The 19699-nt window shown below is 37.8% G+C and overlaps 1 protein-coding gene across 1 annotated transcript in view; it reads left to right on the top strand.

Annotated features, from left to right (window-relative positions):
- The window catches only part of SLC15A5 (solute carrier family 15 member 5), a 28529-nt gene extending 25671 nt beyond the window's left edge, over nt 1–2858 (top strand). The window contains exons 8-9 of the mRNA XM_042837963.1: nt 230–338; nt 2711–2858. Coding sequence (XP_042693897.1) covers nt 230–338; nt 2711–2858 — 257 coding nt within the window. The remainder of the gene's footprint in view (nt 1–229; nt 339–2710) is intronic.
- The last annotated feature ends 16841 nt before the right edge of the window (nt 2859–19699 follow it).

Genomic DNA, 19699 nt, shown 5'->3' with positions numbered 1-19699 from the left:
AAAAAAAAAGAAATTTCTTCACTTCACGTCTGCGTATCAGAAGCAGAGTGCACTGTAGACTTCGAAAAAATACATATTGAGTGAATTAAGACTGTGCAAATAGCTACAGGAGGGTTCAAGTCACCTGCTGTGACTGTGTATTACAGAAGCTTCTCTTTGTGTCTTTCATAAAAATCACGTCTCACCCTGCAAGGCAAACTAATTCTGCTTCAAATGTCTGCTTTGACAGGCAACTGGTTTCCACACTTGCTACATGAAGGTAAATTGGAGAGATTCTTCTTCTTCTTGGCTTCCTTGATGATGGTGAACACCCTTGGGTTCTGGACCATTGCACACAGGTATGTGTGAGGAAATAAACTTGATGTTTCATTTGTAGGTAGGGCAGAAATTCTTGCAGAACCTGTAAGTAGCGTGCAATACTGAATTAGTAGTGATCGTATGATGTTGTCCAGGATTCAGAGTTCTGTGGGCTTTTTCTTTTCCTGAAGTGGGAGATTTCACAGAAAATGTGTGGTAAAAGTAAATAGCCAAAGGCATATAATTAATCTTGAGTACCTTAAGAGTCTTTTAATACAAAAAATGACTTGAACTAAAAAGAGAATCCTTTCCTAAAGGACATAAATATGGGATTAAAACTATGGCACCAAGGGATTAAAAACCCTAAAAATGACTTACAGTGCGCTTGCTTATGTACCAAAGTATGGTAAACACTGCCGTTGTCCCTATAAGCCTTAGCATAAGGCAGTAGATGTGAGAGCTGCAAAAAGATAGCAGAACACTACTGGTTAAAGTTTGATGTAGTGATCTCAACAGAGTAATGGAGAAATAATTTGTGATAGTCTGAGTAGTGACATGAATGAAACTTTTTGCTGGATATAATGGTGGAATTGCTCAATTAGCCTCCAAAGAGAAAGCAAGTCTATGCAACCTGTAGAGCCAAGGTTTAATGCCCACATATTGCCTGTAAAATGCAAGGAATTACAAGAAGCAATTCACCTTGTATCCAGGATGGCTTCAGAGCTGGTCTGCATCTTGTATTCTGGAATATTTAATCAGTTTGTCAGTGTTTAAGGAATACTTGTGGTTAGGAATGGAGAGGGAAGCAGTGCTATCATGAGGGGGGAAAGGTCATGTGTAAATGGTATTTTCTCAAGATATCTGGCTGCAATTCTATGAAAATCTTTCAGAAGACTTGAAATAGTGGTTTGATAACAACAGTAATAGAAGATTTCCAAGGTGCCAGGAACTCTTTAAGAAAAATGCTTCTTTTCCTATTACGTATTACTCTAACTTTGCAGTACCAACACTTACTGTAGCATCTTATCACTTCATTGTAATCTGAAACACGAGAGTCCATTTGTACAGGTAGCTAGTTCTCACTTCAGATCTTGTAACTGTGACCTGAATCATGGTTGAAAATGTTTCTCCTCCAGGTATTTTGTCTAGTCTTCTTATAAAATGAGATCTTTCTCTTCTGTAAACTGAAATACCTATTTGTGTCACTTAGTGTTGAAAACTGAAGGATTTTGGTTTTCAAAACTGGTTTAAGCTCAACAAATAATTTTGCCACAAATTAACTTGTCTTTAGGAGTCAACAAAATTCTCATATTTTCTTATAAATAGGTAGGCTGCTTCGTATTATTTCCTTTCCAACTACAACAGCTAGAAAGAGTACAATAGCACCATTTGATGAAGCAAATTTTCAGCTACAAAACAGAATTTTTCAACTATCAAATGTACAGCTGTGCGTTTTCACCAGCAACGAACAAGAGCCTGCAAGCTGTGATTATATGAAATCTGTACCAGCTGTGTGTGGCTATCCAGAATGTGGCTTGTCTTTCACATCAGTGTCACCACTGCTGAAACAAACCACCCACCTCACTGTGCTAAAATCCACTGTTTGGGTTCCATAAGCATTCAGTAAGCATTGATAAATGTTAATGGATGCAGTTTTTTCTACATTCAATGAGACACCTTGTCTTCATAGGCACTTCAGTGTCAGACACCATTTTGTCAGGCTGCCCCTCTGCTGCCATCCATCCCAAGGCAACAAAATCTAACAAAATGTTGATGGGAAGGTTCAACCTCTATGGCCATACCACCAATATCTGCCTTTGACATTGTGAGCCAACATAAGATGAGGCATTACTTTTAGAGCAAATATTGTGTGTATATATTTAATTTTATTTCAAATGGACATTTCCTTACGATATTGAGGTATTTTATTTTTCAGTAAGATGACCGAGACCAACATGAAATATATTTTTGGGATTAAATGTTACCATTTCATTTTGTGCCAAATTAAATTCTCATACTTGTCACTTTGCAGAAGGGAGAAAAAAGGATGAGACTATACAGGTATAAGCACTGATTTAACTGTAGGAGGATATTAGCATTTATAACTCTGAATTAGAAGAAGTCTACTGAAGTTTCTCTGAGAAAAGCATGTTTGCATAACAGTGTTTTTGTGTACTATTCCAGATATTAATTGCTGTATATTTATTGATAAAGTACTGCTTTTGTTAATGCTTGCATCAAGTTTAGCACTTCTTGTCCTTCTGTTGTGAAAGTTTCCATGGAAGTGTGTACTGCTACCATATTCTTTGACTGCTTAGAAACTCGGGATTCCTAAGGCACTTTTATCTTGTGTGAAATCAGTCCCAGAAAGGATGTCTACTCTAGCGTTTTCCTTCACTATTCTCCTGCCCAGATACAGCAATCTGAACCAGGCGTATGCCAGTGAATTCAGAGGAAGTCTTTCTGAGGAAAAAGTCTTTCTGAAACACGACAAAGTCGTCGAGCACTATGGTAGTGTCCTGGATCATTCTTCCATTTTGTCTCCTATGGAGACAACTTGAAAAGTTTCACCCTTGTTGGACTAAATTTTGATTGTTATCTATAAGCTTTCTAATGAAAAATAATGTAGTGCAGTTTAATGGAACCACCAATGTAGTTACTAATCACCTTAGGACTGTTATTTATAAGTTTACGAAATAGCAATTGTCTTAGGATTTAGCCTTGTAGGATGCTGCACTGTCATAATGCGTGCCACGGACAATGAGAGCTCACTGCTTTGCATGGTTGATGTAGAGATGCTTTTAATCTGCATAGGAAAAAGGACAGGTATTCATGTGTATTTATGATTAATAATGGTTAAAAATTAATAAATTCGTGTATATATTTGTTTAGCGAATTACTGTGACAGTATCATTTGAAAATAACTTTGTAGGCAGTATTAATTAATTCATACTTGTGAAGGTAGGAGTCTTGTGTTATTCCTGGTTAATATTTATCTGCTCTCCGATCTTCAGCAAGTTGCTGCTTCACCTTAGTTTCCTCTTCAGGAAAATGGACACTGCCTTGCTTAACTTATCTAGAGATTGCCTTGAGGTCTACCAGGAATATACTGATACAAATACGTATCCGATACAAATACTGATAACAAATCTGTAAAAATCTGGTGCGGGACACTTGTGCTGAGGCATGCAGCCATCACCTTAGCAGAAGCACTGTGGTATTTGTCATTCCTAGAGGATGATATACAGTAATGTTGCTAGTGGGAGATCCAGAGGCTACAACTTATTTAGGTCAAAATCACTAATTGTTACCCAGTTGGAGAGGGTGGAAGGTGTTAGGAAGATGTTCGGGAAAGTGTAGATACAGCTGCAAGTTGAGGAAGAAACAATTAACAAAATTGAAATTAATGAATTAATGAAATTAATCTTAAAAATCTAAACAGTGTTAAGCACTCCCAAAACTGACTTGTAATGCTGATCAGTCCTTTGTAAGTCATATTAATAAAATGATAATGAGGAAAGTATTAGGGTTCTCACGTAATAAAGAAATATACAAAACCCAAAAACTAGAGGAACACTTTGATTAAGAGTTGACAGAGTTGAAAATTTTAGTCAGAATGCTACCAGACACAAGGAATGCTATACCACAGGAGAAATCACACTGAATGCACACAATGCTCTGCAGTGACACAGTTTATGCACTGAAACTGTAAAAGAGTTGATGATGGTAATCACAGTACTGTTATCCATTTAACCGTGCTGCAGGTATAGGCTGGGGTGGGGAGCACTGAGGGGGAAGCAAAATGCAGTAAGTATATCTAACAAGTAGGAAGGAAGGCAGTCAGAACTGTCTTAAAGCTGTTAGTTTGATCTCACTTGTATTTAAAGTTTTGTTTAAAAAAATAAATAAATAAATAAAAGAGAATTTTTAAAGTCATGAGATAAAAGGAAAACTGAATAAAATGCAATGCTGATATATCAAAGGTAGATTTGCCAGACAACCTTAATGCCTGTGTGTAATGAGCACTCATCTTTTAAACAAAACATGGTAGAGATGATCTCCCTTAATATTTCTCAAGGGAAACAACTTGTGTAGATGAGAGTCATCAGAAGGTGACTAAGAGCCCAGTTTAAGCCCAGGTGGCGACAGATATTGTGGAAAAGAGAGGTACCCATCTGCAAGTAAGCTTTTGTGGAACTTGTTTAATATTGTCCTTTGTGATAAAAGGGAAACTGATCCTGGGATGTTTCTTCCATCTCCACCAACGCAAGTATCTTCATGCATGCTCATCAGTAATGGTTGTCCACATTCAAGAAGTGCTTTCTGACTGACACAGTGATTCAGTGGCACAGCTGAGTGTGCAACTGGCTGTTTGCTCTGTGAGGGTTTTTTTTTGGGGAAGAGAGGAAGTGGGTGGAGGAAGGCTGCCTACTTTTCTCTCCTTGGCTTCTGCTTGCATAGTGAAGAGGAAGAAACTCCAGGGGCCCCAGAAGAGAAGAGAGACCCTATCTACTGAGAATCTTGAGCTTGCTCATTGTTTTGTTTAGGTTTCTATGAAAGAGCTTTCTGAAGCAGAAGATTTCTTTTCAAGTCTCTGAGACCTGGTCTGTGAATTTCTATTTCTGTGCTTCTTTAATCTTAAAAATTATGCACATTTGAGTGTTAGGAGTTTGGGTATGGCCTTTTGATGTGCTGTCTTGGTGACTTCTCTCCAGTTGGTAGCAAAATTTACTTGGCTTCTCTGATGATAAGATGAACTTTTTAGAAGCCTGTGGTTCTGGTGATCCTTGGTTCAGTTCCCATTCTGAACATATGTATTTCTTCCAGTCATGCTTAGGAAAATTGAGATTGCACACACTGAGACTGTTGTTTCTTGGAGATCAAAATCTGAAAATAGATCACAGCAGAGAACATAAAATACTGCAGTTTAATTGTCTGATAAAGATCTGTCATTCTGAAGAAAAAAAAAATCCCTGTAAGGAAGGATCTCTATCATGCAACACTGCAAGAAAGCCTTACAGCAATGGAGTGTGAACATTGGGCACCCTTCATAAGGAGATATTAGAATTACATAAATGGTTTGTGTGTGAATATTTGCTTGTTGTTAAGACAGAGCAATTCAGCAGTTACACCTCAACAGGCAGGGATGCTTCCCCAACTGGAGCACTTGGGGCTGTATACAAAAATAATGGAATTATTTTTAGTTTCAGACCATTTCCTACTTTTTATAAATCTTGTCCCAGCATATGTGAAATAAGTGTAAAGGACTCTGTAGCTGTGGTCTTGACTTTGAAAGATGCTGCCTATTACATCTGGGTTAATCCATTATGAAAAATGAAGAGAATAAATACTGAGGCATGTATGCATGGGAAATGACGTAATAAGCAGCTGTAAATTGTTAAAACAGCTTTTTGTTCAGTATTTTGTTGATCTACGACATTTCTCATGGGAGACGATAAAACATTCAGATAACATGTTTATGTTGCAATGCATGAAGTAAATACAGATATGCATGTTTTGATCCCTATCATAAAGGACTGAATCTTTGAAATAGTGCATGGAAGAAGTCGCCTCCAAACTGGGGTTCACAGGCTGTCAGTGAACAGAAACATCCCAGTTCAGTTTTGTAGTTTTACCACTTAAATTTTTCAAACCTTGTCCTGACAAGCAATGGAATTAATATAAAGGAATCTGTAGATTCAGTCTCAACTTTGAAAGAAGCTGCTTATGTGCTGTCTAACAGATCTGGTTATAGCTACTTAGGTACCATGCTCAGAAAGGTCAGTGCTAGCCTTGAATAGCCATACGGAGTGCTGAGCATTGCTGGTGCTGCTTGAAGGGTTAAATGTGTGCTTTATTCTGTATTCATGTATGCACATATGAAAAATGAGTTGTCCCAGACAGTTCACTGAGCACCTCAGTTAAGTCTAAATGTATGGGACACCATTTCAAGTGCGGAAGGGTGAAGAAAGCTCGTTGGTGAGGATTAAGATCTCCATCTGTTAAGTTTGCACTGATGATAAAACACATGCTCCCAGTTGGAACAAGATGCATTAAAAGAGCAATTTCACTTCTACTGCCTAGCAACAATGTCATTGAGCACCTGCAATAGTTTAAACATTAAGCATAATTGGCTTTGCTTGACATAAATCTGTAGTTTTGTAAATAAGAGCAGTTGAGTTTCCATGTAATACCAATTAGCTATGAGGAATGCTTTGTTTGTTGAAGCCTGAAGCTTTGCAGAGGAAAGAGGGGCTGTTAATGCTCAGCAGTAGTAGTCAGAAGATAGGTCCTGGATCAGACATTGCGTAGACTTCATGTGTGTCCTTGTGCAAATTATTTAATCCAAGTCAGGTCCTCTGTCTGTGAAAGGAGTAATAACATTCTGAACTCTTTTTTGGTAAAGAACTCCGGGTGTGTCGGATTAAAATGTAATTTTACAGCATTAAACCAATCTCTGTGGGTCTGTGCTAGATATCTTTTTGCCTTCTGTTATGTGGAACTACTAGTACATCTGAAAAGCTTGTGCACATTTCCTAAAATTGCTGCTTTTCCGCCAGTTTCTGGAGAAAGAGGTGCCTGACCTGCTCGATACAAAAATCACTCTTGCTTAGTTTCTCATTCTTGTTCAGTGTCTGTGGGAAATCTGGGTAGGAAGGAGTCAGGAGAAGCCTTCCTCATGGTCCCAGAATTAATCCTTTTGGACTTCAGCTTGGTGTCAGTTTGCTGTAACATAAAGTAACATGCCTTGGCAGGGACAGACATAACTGCCTTCCAGTGTGTTTGGAAAGACTGTTTTTATATAATTCTTTACAGTAAAAATAGGTTCGCAAGTCTCCTCACTGCGTATCTGCTCTAAATAGAATACAAATTACCTCTTCCTTTTTACCTTCCTGATCTGAAGCAATGCTCACTGAAGAAAGTATTATTCTGTTGGTTTAGTTCTTCAAATTATTCTAGCTTCAGTCTCCGCCTGTAACCTGAAGTACAGATTTCCTTAATTTAGAGAAAGTTGATGGGGAAATTGACATCTGAACCTTATGAAGTCTACTAGTCCTGGTGCTGGCTTTTTAAATTTAGTTAATCAGTACTTATGCACAGTGAGAGTTTAAGCTAAAAAGAATTTATCTGGTAATGATTTTTGGAGATGTATTTTGGAGATGCTTCATCTCTGCAGAGGACTGGATAACACACTAAGAATAACAAATCATGAAGGCAACTTGTGCTTTTTGTTGGGGATGCGCACACTCAGAAAATGAGCAGACGTTTTCTTAAAATACTGAGTGACTGGCATATCTTCCTACTTTTTTTTTTCTTTTTTTGTGGATTAAAACAAATAAGTATATATACAGTTTAATTGGAGGGTAGCCCACCTCTTTCCAAACACTACAGTTTTGTGTAGAGCCAAAATATGTCCATTCCAATCCTGTAATACTCCTTTGAGAAAAAACACACATCTAGAAAATACTTCAGTTATTAAGTTTACAGTTTGGGGGTTATACTCCTTTCCTGTTAGTTGTGGGAAACTCCTATTCAAATGCTTGCTGCACTACCTCTGGAATAGTTTAGTTTAGAGCAGTAAGTGGAAACTGAGTCTTCTATACCCAGCAGGGTATCTCTGGGATGAAAGTTGAATGAAGATGCGTTGGATTTTTTGATACACTATTTTTACTTAATGAAAAATAATACAAAATATTTTTTTAATTTTCAACTCAGAAAAAGAGATGCTTTGGCATCTAAACAAAAAACAAACAAACAAACAAAAAAACCCAACAACAACTAATAAAAAAAAAATCTGTCAGAAAACAAACAAAGGAACAGAAGCCCTTAGCAGTCAACATTTGTCTTCCCTGCACTGTAGTCTGTGAAAAAGCATCTTTTGAAAACAGATCCTGAATGTTTTCCTTGTCTTGTCTTGTGAACTTCAGAAGATCTCAGGTTGAGGATGGTAGTTATAGGAGTGCTTTAAAAGAGCACGGCAAGTTTTCTCAGCTTTGCTGTAGGGATGGTCAATGAATGCAGTATGTAAATGCTGTCTACTTGGCTAGCTGGCAGAAAGAGGATACCTTTGAAACAAACAAACAAACAAAAATCTCAAATTCAAAAGCAATTTTAAGTAGTAACCAAAGGTTAGCAGAAGGTGTTGCTTGAAAGCTAATCCAGCACTGTGCGCAACTCTGCATTTCTCTACGTTGTCATAGAGTTCTCTTGTTGTCTTGAAATTGTTAGTTTTAAAACGTTCAGTATATCATGTGAAAAATACACAAACCTGAGATAATTTAATAACTTGCTGACAGATGATAACCTCTTCAACAAGCTTTGTCACTGCTTATAAATAGTTGTCACTTAATAGAAATGCTTTTAAAGCTTAAACTCTTTGTAAAGTAAACTTTAATGTTCGAATGCTGTATAAAACTTTAAACACCAAAAGTTCTGCATATATTTTCTATGAAAAAGAGCAAGGGAATGTTCACCACTTTAAGGAGGACACTTCAACGCAGAGATCCAAATACATAAATTATACAGATTTTGTAAAAATAAGTAAAAAGCTTTAATAACAGAGCCGCAAACCATACCAGGGAGACAAAGTGATTATTACTGATTTGAAAATAATGTTGTTGTGTTGTGGGAAATCTTTCTGTTGCTACTTGGAATAGGAGATACTAGTTTGATGGAGGTCTTCTCTGTTACAACATACAGAGGCTTTAAAATAAAATAGAATAAAAATAAAAGTAAATACACTGGAATAGAGGGAACACTTATCTCATGCACTGCTTGTAATTCAAAAATTGCACATAAGAAGGTATTCCTGAAGCGCTGGTTGAAATGGTTGTAGGGTATAGCTTAGTTAAAACCAGTTTTTTGTGTTATTTTCTTTTTCCCAGTTCCAAAGTGAATTACCAGTTGATCGATTATTGCTTTTGTGAAGTTAGTTCACCTGGTTAATGGCTTGGGTGAACTGTTTTATCCTCAGGTTTTTGTAATATCAAGATAGTTAACTAAATCATCACGATTCTGTTTTAGTTCTTTCCCTCAGTTTGCATTTTCAAACTATGTTCCTATGCAGCTGGTGGTTGTTACACCTAACTTTCCACATTCTTTAGAAAACTACATTCTCACTTTCTTTCTTCAAGCCTTTTAAGATGCAGTGAGTTCCAAATAATCACTTGCACAGATGCTCATAAATTTTTTTTTTGAGATTCTCATACAGTTCCAAGGCGGGCTCAGGCATGTAGATCCTTCAGAAATGCTCAGAGAGAGTGGCCCAATTTAAATTATCTATTGAATGCTGAAACACAAATTGCACATGAAATCCCCAAGCTTCAGGGGTCTCTGGCAGGTCACATCCTACCAGTCACTCAAACATTTAGTCAGTGCTACCCCCGTGCACCTATGAAACTGAGGCTGTTTGACACCTCTGAGAATATTTCTCATGTTAGATCTGTTGTAAATGAGCACATGGTCCAGAATAATTAATGGTAACACTTCAGTCCTTTTTTGACAGAGTTGTGTTTCTTATGCAGTTTGTGCTGGTCTGTCTATTTAACTGCAACCAGCCATGCCTGAAAGACAGGAAAGAACAAGACGGACAAGTGTGTCAGTGAGTGAACCTCTTTTCTGTAATTAGAAATGCACAGGGAATAAATTATTCTCCAATTCAAGCTGTCCAGCTCACACTAATAATAACAACCCAAGAAGCAATCTGTTTACAAAAATTAAAACTGAATTTGTGAGATTCTACTGCAAGCCGGGTTTTGCCATGTAGTCCTGTTCTGGTTTATCCCACTTATGGGTCTCTGTCTAGGCATTACAAGTGGTTCAGTCTGGACTGCATGGTGATTTCATGCATATGGTTTCTATCATGTAAGAGTAGCTAAAACTGCTTTAATCGGAGCTTGTTGCAGCATCTCGGGACCAAACTCATACTGCTAAGTGAGTAAAAGGTAAGGAACAAATGCTATAGAAGAAAAGTATAAGGAATTTGTTCAAAGACTTTTTTTTTTAAGCCTGAGGACACCTCTTAATACTACTGCATTCAGTCATCTTTCAACTTGCATTGGCAAAGCTTTCTCTGTAGAGGTACTGGGAAGGAACCTAGCAATGGCTTGGCTTTTGGGTTATCTTTGTTTCCCTAACTGTAATTTCTCTGAGCTCATTTGTATCCCTAATGGATAAAGATTTCATATAAATTATCCTGAGGTAGATCTGACAGTTCTCAAACCATGGTCATACTAAAATTGGAGGAATCAGATGGGTTCAGAAGAATCTGCTTTAGCCATAAGGCACAGCCATAAAACTAATGGCCAAACTCTTCCTTCTCTGGCTTCTGGATAAGAGAGTGTTGACAGGATCTTGAAATTTGGGGCCCCAAAGAGATTTGATGGACTCAAAATGTTTCTGAGCTTTTTTCCTAAACTTTTGTTTCCCTTAATTTTGGTTATTATCTAATTGTAGCACCTGATTAAGATGCAAAAAGCTGAGTGCTGGAAAGTGCAGAGCACTCTTACTTGACTTCAGCTTGGCTTGAAGTGGCAATGTCATTCCTTGAGAGCAGATGAGGTGCCGGAAAGTTGCCTTTCCAGCAGACAGCCTGAAAATGAGAATGCGCAGTCTCCATTTTAAAACTGGGAAAGTAATCAGGTCTTGGGATTAGATGTGTTACTTATGCACCTTTAGAGCCAAAAGCTATAAAGAAACTGCTCAGAATTCGAGCAGCTGTCATAAAACATCTCTGACATTTTTAAGCAATCTCAGATCTTTGGATGAAGAGTCATGATAGTAACTCATATTTTTGGAATGCTGAAACATACACAATGAATTCTCTCTGTCAGACAACATGCTTCAGAAGAGAGTATTGACTACAAGAAGTCAGACTAACAGGTATTATTTTTTGTATTATTATTATTGAATCGCAACAAATCACTTGAGCCATTTCGTTCTTCATACAAAGCACATGCATTATGGTCAGTTGCTGATCCGATAGTACAGATGAGATCCAGGGGAGAAAACAAAAGCTGTCTAAGGCTTATCTGGCATAGTTATGTATTTACATCACTTCAAACCAAGTAGAACAAGCTTGAAGAGTCACTGGACAGTAATTCAGAGTACCTAATTAATTTAATTGCAAACCATGAAATTCTCAAATTAATTTATTATTCAAATATATTCATGCATTTCCCTCCCCCAGGGCATCTTCCCTAAAAAAAAAAAAAAAAAAAAAAACCTTGCCTTTTCAGTGTGGTTCAGTTTGTGAATGTCTGAAATGTGAACAAAAGAATAGCGGTGCTATGTCAGCCCCATGATCCTTGTAGCAGGCTGTGAGGAAGATGCACAAGGGAGAACACGATGGCCTGCTTGTGCTCTGTGCAGCATTCAGGCTGAAGGAGTTACCCCCAAGTTCTATGTTTCTGGTCATCATCTTACCGTTTATGTAACTAAACGTTATATTGATGATAATTGTACCTTATATAATTTTCAAGTTGATTGTGTTCCAGTGCAATGTGCTGCTTACTATTCAGATTTGTTTTCAGTATATCTCTGTTAGCTACCTGTGCTCTTGTGGTTTCTATACTTTTTTTTTTTTTCCTTGGAGTCAGCTGTGGCCAAGCCTCATCACTGCTCAGACTTCTAGAAGCAGTAGGAATCAAGAGAAGAAGAGAGAATGCACAAATTGTTTACTTTCACTCCTCAAATATTGTTTTGTATGAGTAATTGCTGCCTTCCCACAGCTTTTTAGCTCATTGCCTAACATCAACTAATAGAAGAATGTGGGGATAGAGGAAGGACCTGGGGTACTGGGGGGGGGATTCTTTTTCACAGTATTTTGCTGCAAAAAAAATAGAACTTTCGAGGTCTGCACAGAAGAGACATAGGTGATTTATAATTTGATTTTAAACTACTGATAGGAAAATCCTTCCATGGGAAAATGGCATGATCTCATTCCTTTTTGACATAGAAATAAGCAAAGCAATTTTTACTTCTTTTTTTTTTTTTGGATGGCAGATCTGACCTTCAGTCACATGGCATAGTAAATACGTTGATGCTAACACCTCAGCTTGCTACACCTTTATGTGAACTCAAACCTCTCATGCAACCTGACCTCAAAATAGGACATGAATCCTGGTGGATTTTTTGTTTTCCTTTCCTTGCTTTGTCCAATTTTCATCCCACCAGTGCCCTCAAACCTTTGATTTGGAGAGCACCCCATGGCATTGTAGGTGTTCTCTTGTTACTGTGGCTCCTTTGGATGCTTTTGACTGGCAGCTGTTCAGCGGTCTGGTGCCGACATCCCTGTTCCTTCTCACCCGTACTCTCACCTGTTATGGCACTGGGGTCTTTTCCATTTGCCGCACTGCACACCAAGCTCCAGTCCAGTATTCCTGCACACCTCAGGAGAAGCAGTTCTGCTTTCTGGCTCCCTCCCAGATCTGTCACCCAGCCTCGCTCCATGATGCATTATTAAGCATGCAGCAGGCGCCAAGTGAATTTGGTGGAAACCGTATTCAAAGAGTATTTCTCTCTCAGTGCCTGTGGGCTGCTGCTCCCCTGCTCTCTAGTTTGCTTCTGTACATGCAGGTGTGCATGTTTGCGTCTGTGTGCACTAGAGGTTTGGCTACTGTGGGAGTCATCACTTGCTGTGTCCTTGCACACACTCTGCTCTTTGTCAATTCTGCTGCTTTTTCTATCTGCCAGCTAGATGATGTCTGCATTGCATTCAAGGAACAGTGAGGACATCCAGTGGTCACATGGGTTAAAATTAATTACTCCAGATCCTGTCAGCAAGATCAGATTTCCAAGCTTTCTTGTTTTTTCAGCGTTTGACTTGTTTTTCATCATAGCTCATTATGCTGTAAAGTGCCTGACAGAAGGTTGGGATGACTTCTTTCTCTCTTGTCTTTTCCTTTACTCACCCTCCCCCCCACCCCCCATGTTGTTTCATACCTATCAGCAACTGAAATCAGGAAATTGGGTCTTTCTTAGAAGAAAATGTGGGTATCTTTTAATTGCATTTCAAATGAAGAATTTGGGAGAAATAGCAAGGGAATATTGGCTATTATTCTGAATGCACAACACTGGAATAAGAAGTAAATATGTTTTCTGTTAGGTGGATAGACACTCTTCAAAAAAAAAAAAGTTTCAATGAGAAATAATCACAACTTGAACTTTTTATACAACTTTTTCAATTTATCTCATACAAAATTCATGTGTACCTTGGTTCATCCTGGAGTCTGTAATGAGTCTGAGAGGAGCTGTCTCGCTCTCTTTTCTGAATGTGCTGGTGATCAAATTCAGTCACTTAGCTGGTGCCATTTCGGGAGCTCCTAATCTTCTAGTTAGCATCGGAACAGCAAAATGTCTATCTGCTGCACATCAGTGTAGCCAACTTTGATGCTCCCTAGTTTGGTGCAGATATGTGAAAAAAGGGATATGAACCCTCCAGGAATAAAGAGAGCATATGGAAATCTAATTTCATTTCTTTTTTGTTATTATGGTTAGAATAAAAGAAAGATTATTTTATGTAATATTATAATATAATCCTCTTAGCTCACCTGATTCTAGAAACACTGGGTTTTTGTTGTTGCCAAACTACAAATTAATTTAAATTAAATCTGATTGCTCCTGTGCAGTTTTTTTTTTTTTTTTTTCCACATTGAGATAAAATTTGTGGAAGCTTTGGGAGAAATTCTTGTAGAGGTCACCGGCCTAATCATAAAATGTCTTTAAAATTTTTATGGTCCTTTAATAGAGTGCTATTGGATAATTCCTCCAGGAAAAGATCTAGCTCTGTAATAAACCCTTATGAAGGAATGCTGCAGCTTTGGTACAGCTCTCAACAGCTCTTTTCCCCAGATTTGCATACAGTACCTAAGTGCAGTGACCAGTACAAATTCCTTAAACGTTTGCAAAAATATAATGCTCAAATTAAGCAAGAGAAGTGCAATGGATTTAAAATATGACAATGACAAAAGATTATGACAATTTAAATTAGGAAAATCCTTATAAGGAAAAAAGCATTTATATAAATGCATCTGACAGCTGAGCATGTTTCATTAAGTTACATCTGCTTTATTTGTGGAATGACAGTTGGCTCCTGCCAGTGTATCATGATGGTCAAATTTCATAAATCCTTAATCCTACCTGGGTAATGGAGGCGGCAGGAATGCCAGACTGAAAAACCTGTGTTGCTCTCTCATTTTGTGTTCTTCTTTGCCCATATTCTCCCAGGAAAATTAATCTTCAAAACTTGGAACAAACATCACATGGCAAATTATGGGCACATATGAATTTGTATATGTAAAATGTATGTTCATACCTAACCCGATTCCTAAAAATGAGGCTCTTTTCATGACAACTCTGTACCTTATGTTGTTCGATGGACATCTGCTCAACACTGAACATTCTTACTGATACCCAGCTTTGCAACAAACGTATTTCTAAGGACAGAATAAATGTTGTGTATGTGTTTTTTTACACATCACTGTCAGTAGTATATTGACCATTCTTCTCTCTTTTCAAAAAAAAACCAAACAAAACAAAACAAAAAGGCATTCTAGGACATGTGGAGGGGTGGTCAGGAAGTGTCAGGGCTGTACATCCTGAGTAGCCGGTCGTCCATCAGCTCAGAAGCAGAGCTCAGTTCTGTGAGGCAACTCACCTGTTTCCTCCTCCGCTTCTTTCTGAGGGAGCTGCTGCTTACACTTAACATCTCCAAACAACCTACAGTAATATGCATTTGAAGTTCTGCCAAAGGAAAGTATAACAGCGTTTGACAGTAGCGGATATTGTGAAGATGGGAAGGTTTTTTTGTTTGTTTTTTCATTTCTTGAGATGAGCCTTTCCGTTTTTGCTTGAAGTTTTGCTTGATTAATGCATTCATTAAAGAGAAGTGACGGTAATGATTAAACAAAAACATCTTTAAAATGCAGAGTTCATTTCAACCCATTTGGTTTTGTTGCACACAAATTGGATTGGCATTGCATCCTGCACAGCAGGTACTCCACTTGAAATCAAAGACAGATGCTTTTATAGGATTAGAAAGGATATCTTGAGGGGTGGAGGAAGAGACTGAGGTGGGGGGGTTTTGTTACTTTCTCTTTTCTATAGTGCTTCTTAGTAAAAATGCAAAATGAATAGTGATAATACTGCTGTTTTGTCTGCCTTGAGAACTAATAATACTGTTTGCTTACAATTAAAAGGAAATAAAAGCTCCATTGTAACTTGAATTGTTAACAAATCAAGAATACTTAATTGAGAATCTTTCGCTCATAAATAGCTAATGGCACCTGCATCTATTTGAATCGTAATGCTAAATATCTCTGAATGAAAATAAATGTTTGACTGCTGAGTCATATCAGGAAGCCACATTAAATACTTATTATTAATATTATTACTATTATTATCCTGCAGCGTACATATCTTTCAGAGATTCACAGAGAGTTTATCCTTGTACGTGCTCAAACAGAAACTCACAAAGGAGCTGCAACATGCAGGAGATGGTAGTTGGTTATGATAAATACAACCAGTGCACATCTCTTGAGTGGATGATCTCAAAGAGTGTGTCGCATGCAGAAGTGCTGAAGGTGCTGATCCTCCTCAGATGCCCTCTGGCCAGTTGACTAAGGAAGCCAAAAGAGGGACAGGCCTTGGCTCAGTTCTACAGTTATGGTGGTACCTTCCATTTAAAATGACAATTTGGCTGGATATCACCCTGAGCATCCAGTGCCTATTAGCAAACTACAAGCAGCTTTTGCTGCAGAACATCTTGATACTGCTTGGCATATAAAATGATCACATCATACTATGTTGACTTTGGTCCCCAGAACTGGAGTATGTATGTTCCCAGTATTCTGATATGCCTAATCTTTCAATATTTCTGCACATTATAGCTTTTCAATTAATGACTACTACAGTTAGTTAGCGCTGTTCGCTACTTTCCACATAGCCATAAATATGCAACAGAATGGACTTCCAAAACACATCATATTTAGTCCCTTTCTAAAGATGGTTTGAAGAGCTGCTTCTGCCTCCTGGCACCACAAAGCATGAAAAACTGGATTTTACCATTATATACATACACACACACACATATATATATATAAATCTTTTTTTTTTTTTTTTAATTTTTACACCTATATTACCTTCAGTCAAATCTTAGCCTGGGCAGTAAATAACAGAACTGAAAGGAGAAGCAGCTTTCTGGCAAAATCTATTTTTTTTTCTTATTTTTGCAATGTTGTTAATTTCCTTACATGCACGAAGATTTTTATTACATTCAGAGTTCACTTCTGTGTATTATTCAAATACAACAGATGGAGTTTTGTTAACCCCCAGCAATTTATTGTTGCATTTTGAAACAATAAAGAAAGAAACACTGGGAAATAAGAGAGAAATACCACATACTCCAAGCAATTCAAATTTTTATTCACTTAATTTCTTTTGACAATATTTTATCAAGTACTTTGAGTTTCATCTCAGTTGTTACTATCAGTTACTTCAAGATTATGAGAATCATGACTGCAATGGACTCCTGTTTGGGCTTTAATTCCTGGTTTCCTTTTGCCTGATTTAGAAAAGTCTTCAGAGAGGGTCTGAGATGTGCCTAATATAATTTGCATGAGTATGGTGTGACCGACATGATTTTTTCAATTGTGGAGTCCTAAAATTCCCTTATAGGGCTTGTATTTGTATTCTAATAGTTAATTTTTTCACATTTCGTACATTATCTCTTTAATGCATATGGTTTATCTAAGCTAAGAACTACATTTTGATTTTGTTGATCATATCATAATAAGGAATGGCATTTTGTCATTCATTATTTCACTGCTGCAGAAATACTCTTATTCTGCAAATTATAATTATAGCCCAAGACTCTTTCCTGACTTTACTTACAAAACTGATCTCTATCATTTATTTTTCTCATTTTTTTTTAGTTTTGGTTTTTTTTTCCCTTTTTTCAATTTTGTCGAGCACTAAAATTCTTTATCTATGTTCCATATGAATGTTAAAATGAATTCTGGACTAGGTTATTTTATTTTTGTCTATTTTTAAGAATAAAGGATCAGTCTTAACCTATATAGCTCAAATGGTGTGGACCAGGGGAATAAATCAGTCAGTTTTATATTTTTGCTTGTCCTACTTGAGAAACAAACTTTGTCACTTAACGCTCTTTCACAGTGATTCTTACATTCAGTTGTTAAATCAAACTCCAGACTCCCAAGGAATGTGTTGATTCTTAGAAATGAATAGAAAACAAAAAATTGAGGCCAGGAATTGTAGAGGTAGATTTTCTATCCTTAGGAGACAATGAAGATCAACATTTTTGCATAAGAAGAATCAGGCTGCTTTTTCTGCTCCTGTTTTTAGTATATAAGCTATTTAAATGGTTGAGATTTTCAAAAACTCTGTAATAAATGAATGTTTTCCATTGAACTTTTGAGAGAGATGCATTCTTTTAAATTAATGAACAGAGAAACAGTTTGCTTACTCAAGAGCAGTATCCCCATTAAGAAAAGATGTGGTATTTATCATGAAGCAATCAACTTAATTGCCTTCGATTATGAATTTGGCTTGGATTTTTGGGTTTCCGCCACCGCGGTTTTTAATAGCACAAATGAATTTTTCATAGAATGAGAATTAAAATAAGTTCAAAAATTATGAATTCAAAGATGAATTTTTCCACTGTGCATTCTTCTGGACTCCTGCTGGAAATCACTGAGTCAGATGTTGTTATTGCTTGTCAGAAGAACCATTCAGATGGGAACTCTTTCTGTGTTAGCAGAGGCTGTAGGAATGCAGTAACAAGGAAACAATCCTGAGGTCTTCCAAAGGCAAATACAAGAGGCATGTGATCAGCCTTGCACGGGGACTTGAGGACTTTTACTTCTGTGTGGTTTCAGTACTAGCTCAAATATTTATACAGTCATGGTACAGTATAGATGCCCCTGATCCACATAACTTTTCAAGCTTATTTTCTCCATTGTAGCATGGAGTCAACATCAGGTCGGGCAACTCACTTCTTGTCATTTTGGAAACAGGCCACTTCAGATCCACAACTGAGAAGATACACATTGTTTATATGCACAGTTAGTGAAATGGAGGTGAAAGATTCAGGGGATTTCCATTTTCAGAAGTACATTTCTTCCTTTCCTCTCTTTCTTTCCAATCCCTTCTGCATGAGAACCATGCGCTTCCTGCTCAGCGGATCTGAGCTCTTATTGTTTGCAAAAATATTAAATCTGAGGGCAGCAGTGAGGTGGGGTTAGCTTCTTCTCCCAGGTAACAGTGATGGTTACAAGAAGGAATGGCCTCAAATTTTGCTAGGGGAAGTTCAGGTTGGATATTAGAAAAAAAATTCTTCTCAGAAAGAGGGGTGAGGTTGGAACAGGCTGCCAAGGGAAGTGGCGGGGTCACTGTCTCTGGGGGTGTTTAAGGAAAGAGTAGATGTAGTGCTTATTGACATGGGTTAGGGAGTAATATTGGAGGTAGATGGATGGTTGGACTGGATGATCTTAGAGGTCTTTTCTATGAAAACAGTGATTTAACACAGCTCCATAGTAAATAAAACAACTACCTAACAAGATTTGAGATGCAAAGTATACTTCATTTACTGCATAGAAGGTTAAACACTCATACAGGACACCCTCCCGTTGAGTCACAAAGTACAGAATGGACCCCTTGCTTTCTAAAAAATAGAAGCAATAGAATAAATGCTTTCCTGAAGGCAATTCTTTAGTGTAGTAACATCACTAAGTAGCTTAGAAAAACCTTATGCCAATTTAGCTGGGACCAATTGGCTATTTATTGTATCATAGCTATTTTATTTAAAATTATAGAATCACCAAAGTTACAAAAGATCTCTAACATCATCCATTCCAACTGTAAACCTATCACCAGTATTTCCCACTAACCGTGTCCCTCAGTACAATATCTAAATATTTCTTGAACACTTCCAGGGATGGTGACTCCAGAACCTCCTTGGGCAGCCTGTTCCAGCTCCTGACTGCTCCCTCAGAGGAGAATTTTTTCCTAATGTCCGACCTAAATCTCCCCTGATGTAACCTGAGGCTATTCCCTCTAGTCCTATTGCTAGTTACCTGGGAGAAGAGGCTGACCCTCACCTCACCACAACCTCCATTCAGGTAATTGTAGAGAGCAATAAGGTCTCCCTGAGCCTCCTCTTCTCTAGACTGAGCAAACATAGTTCCCTCAGCCTCCCCTGATAAGGCCTGTGCTCCAGACCCCTCAACAGCTTTGTTGCCCTTCTCTGGACATGCTCCAGAGCCTCGATGTGTTTCTTGTAATGAGGAGCCCAAAACTGAACACGGTACTCAAGGTGCAGCCTCACCAGTGCTGAGTGCAAAGGGATGATGGCTTCTCTGCACTGCTGGCCGCACTGTTTCTG

Source organism: Centrocercus urophasianus, unplaced genomic scaffold, assembly GCF_019232065.1.
Source record: "Centrocercus urophasianus isolate 14NV4802_14NV808 unplaced genomic scaffold, USGS_Curo_1.0 seq_73, whole genome shotgun sequence".
Taxonomy (NCBI): domain Eukaryota; kingdom Metazoa; phylum Chordata; class Aves; order Galliformes; family Phasianidae; genus Centrocercus; species Centrocercus urophasianus.
The sequence above is the reverse complement of the archived record's forward strand: the minus strand, read 5'-3'. Positions and strand labels throughout refer to the sequence as shown.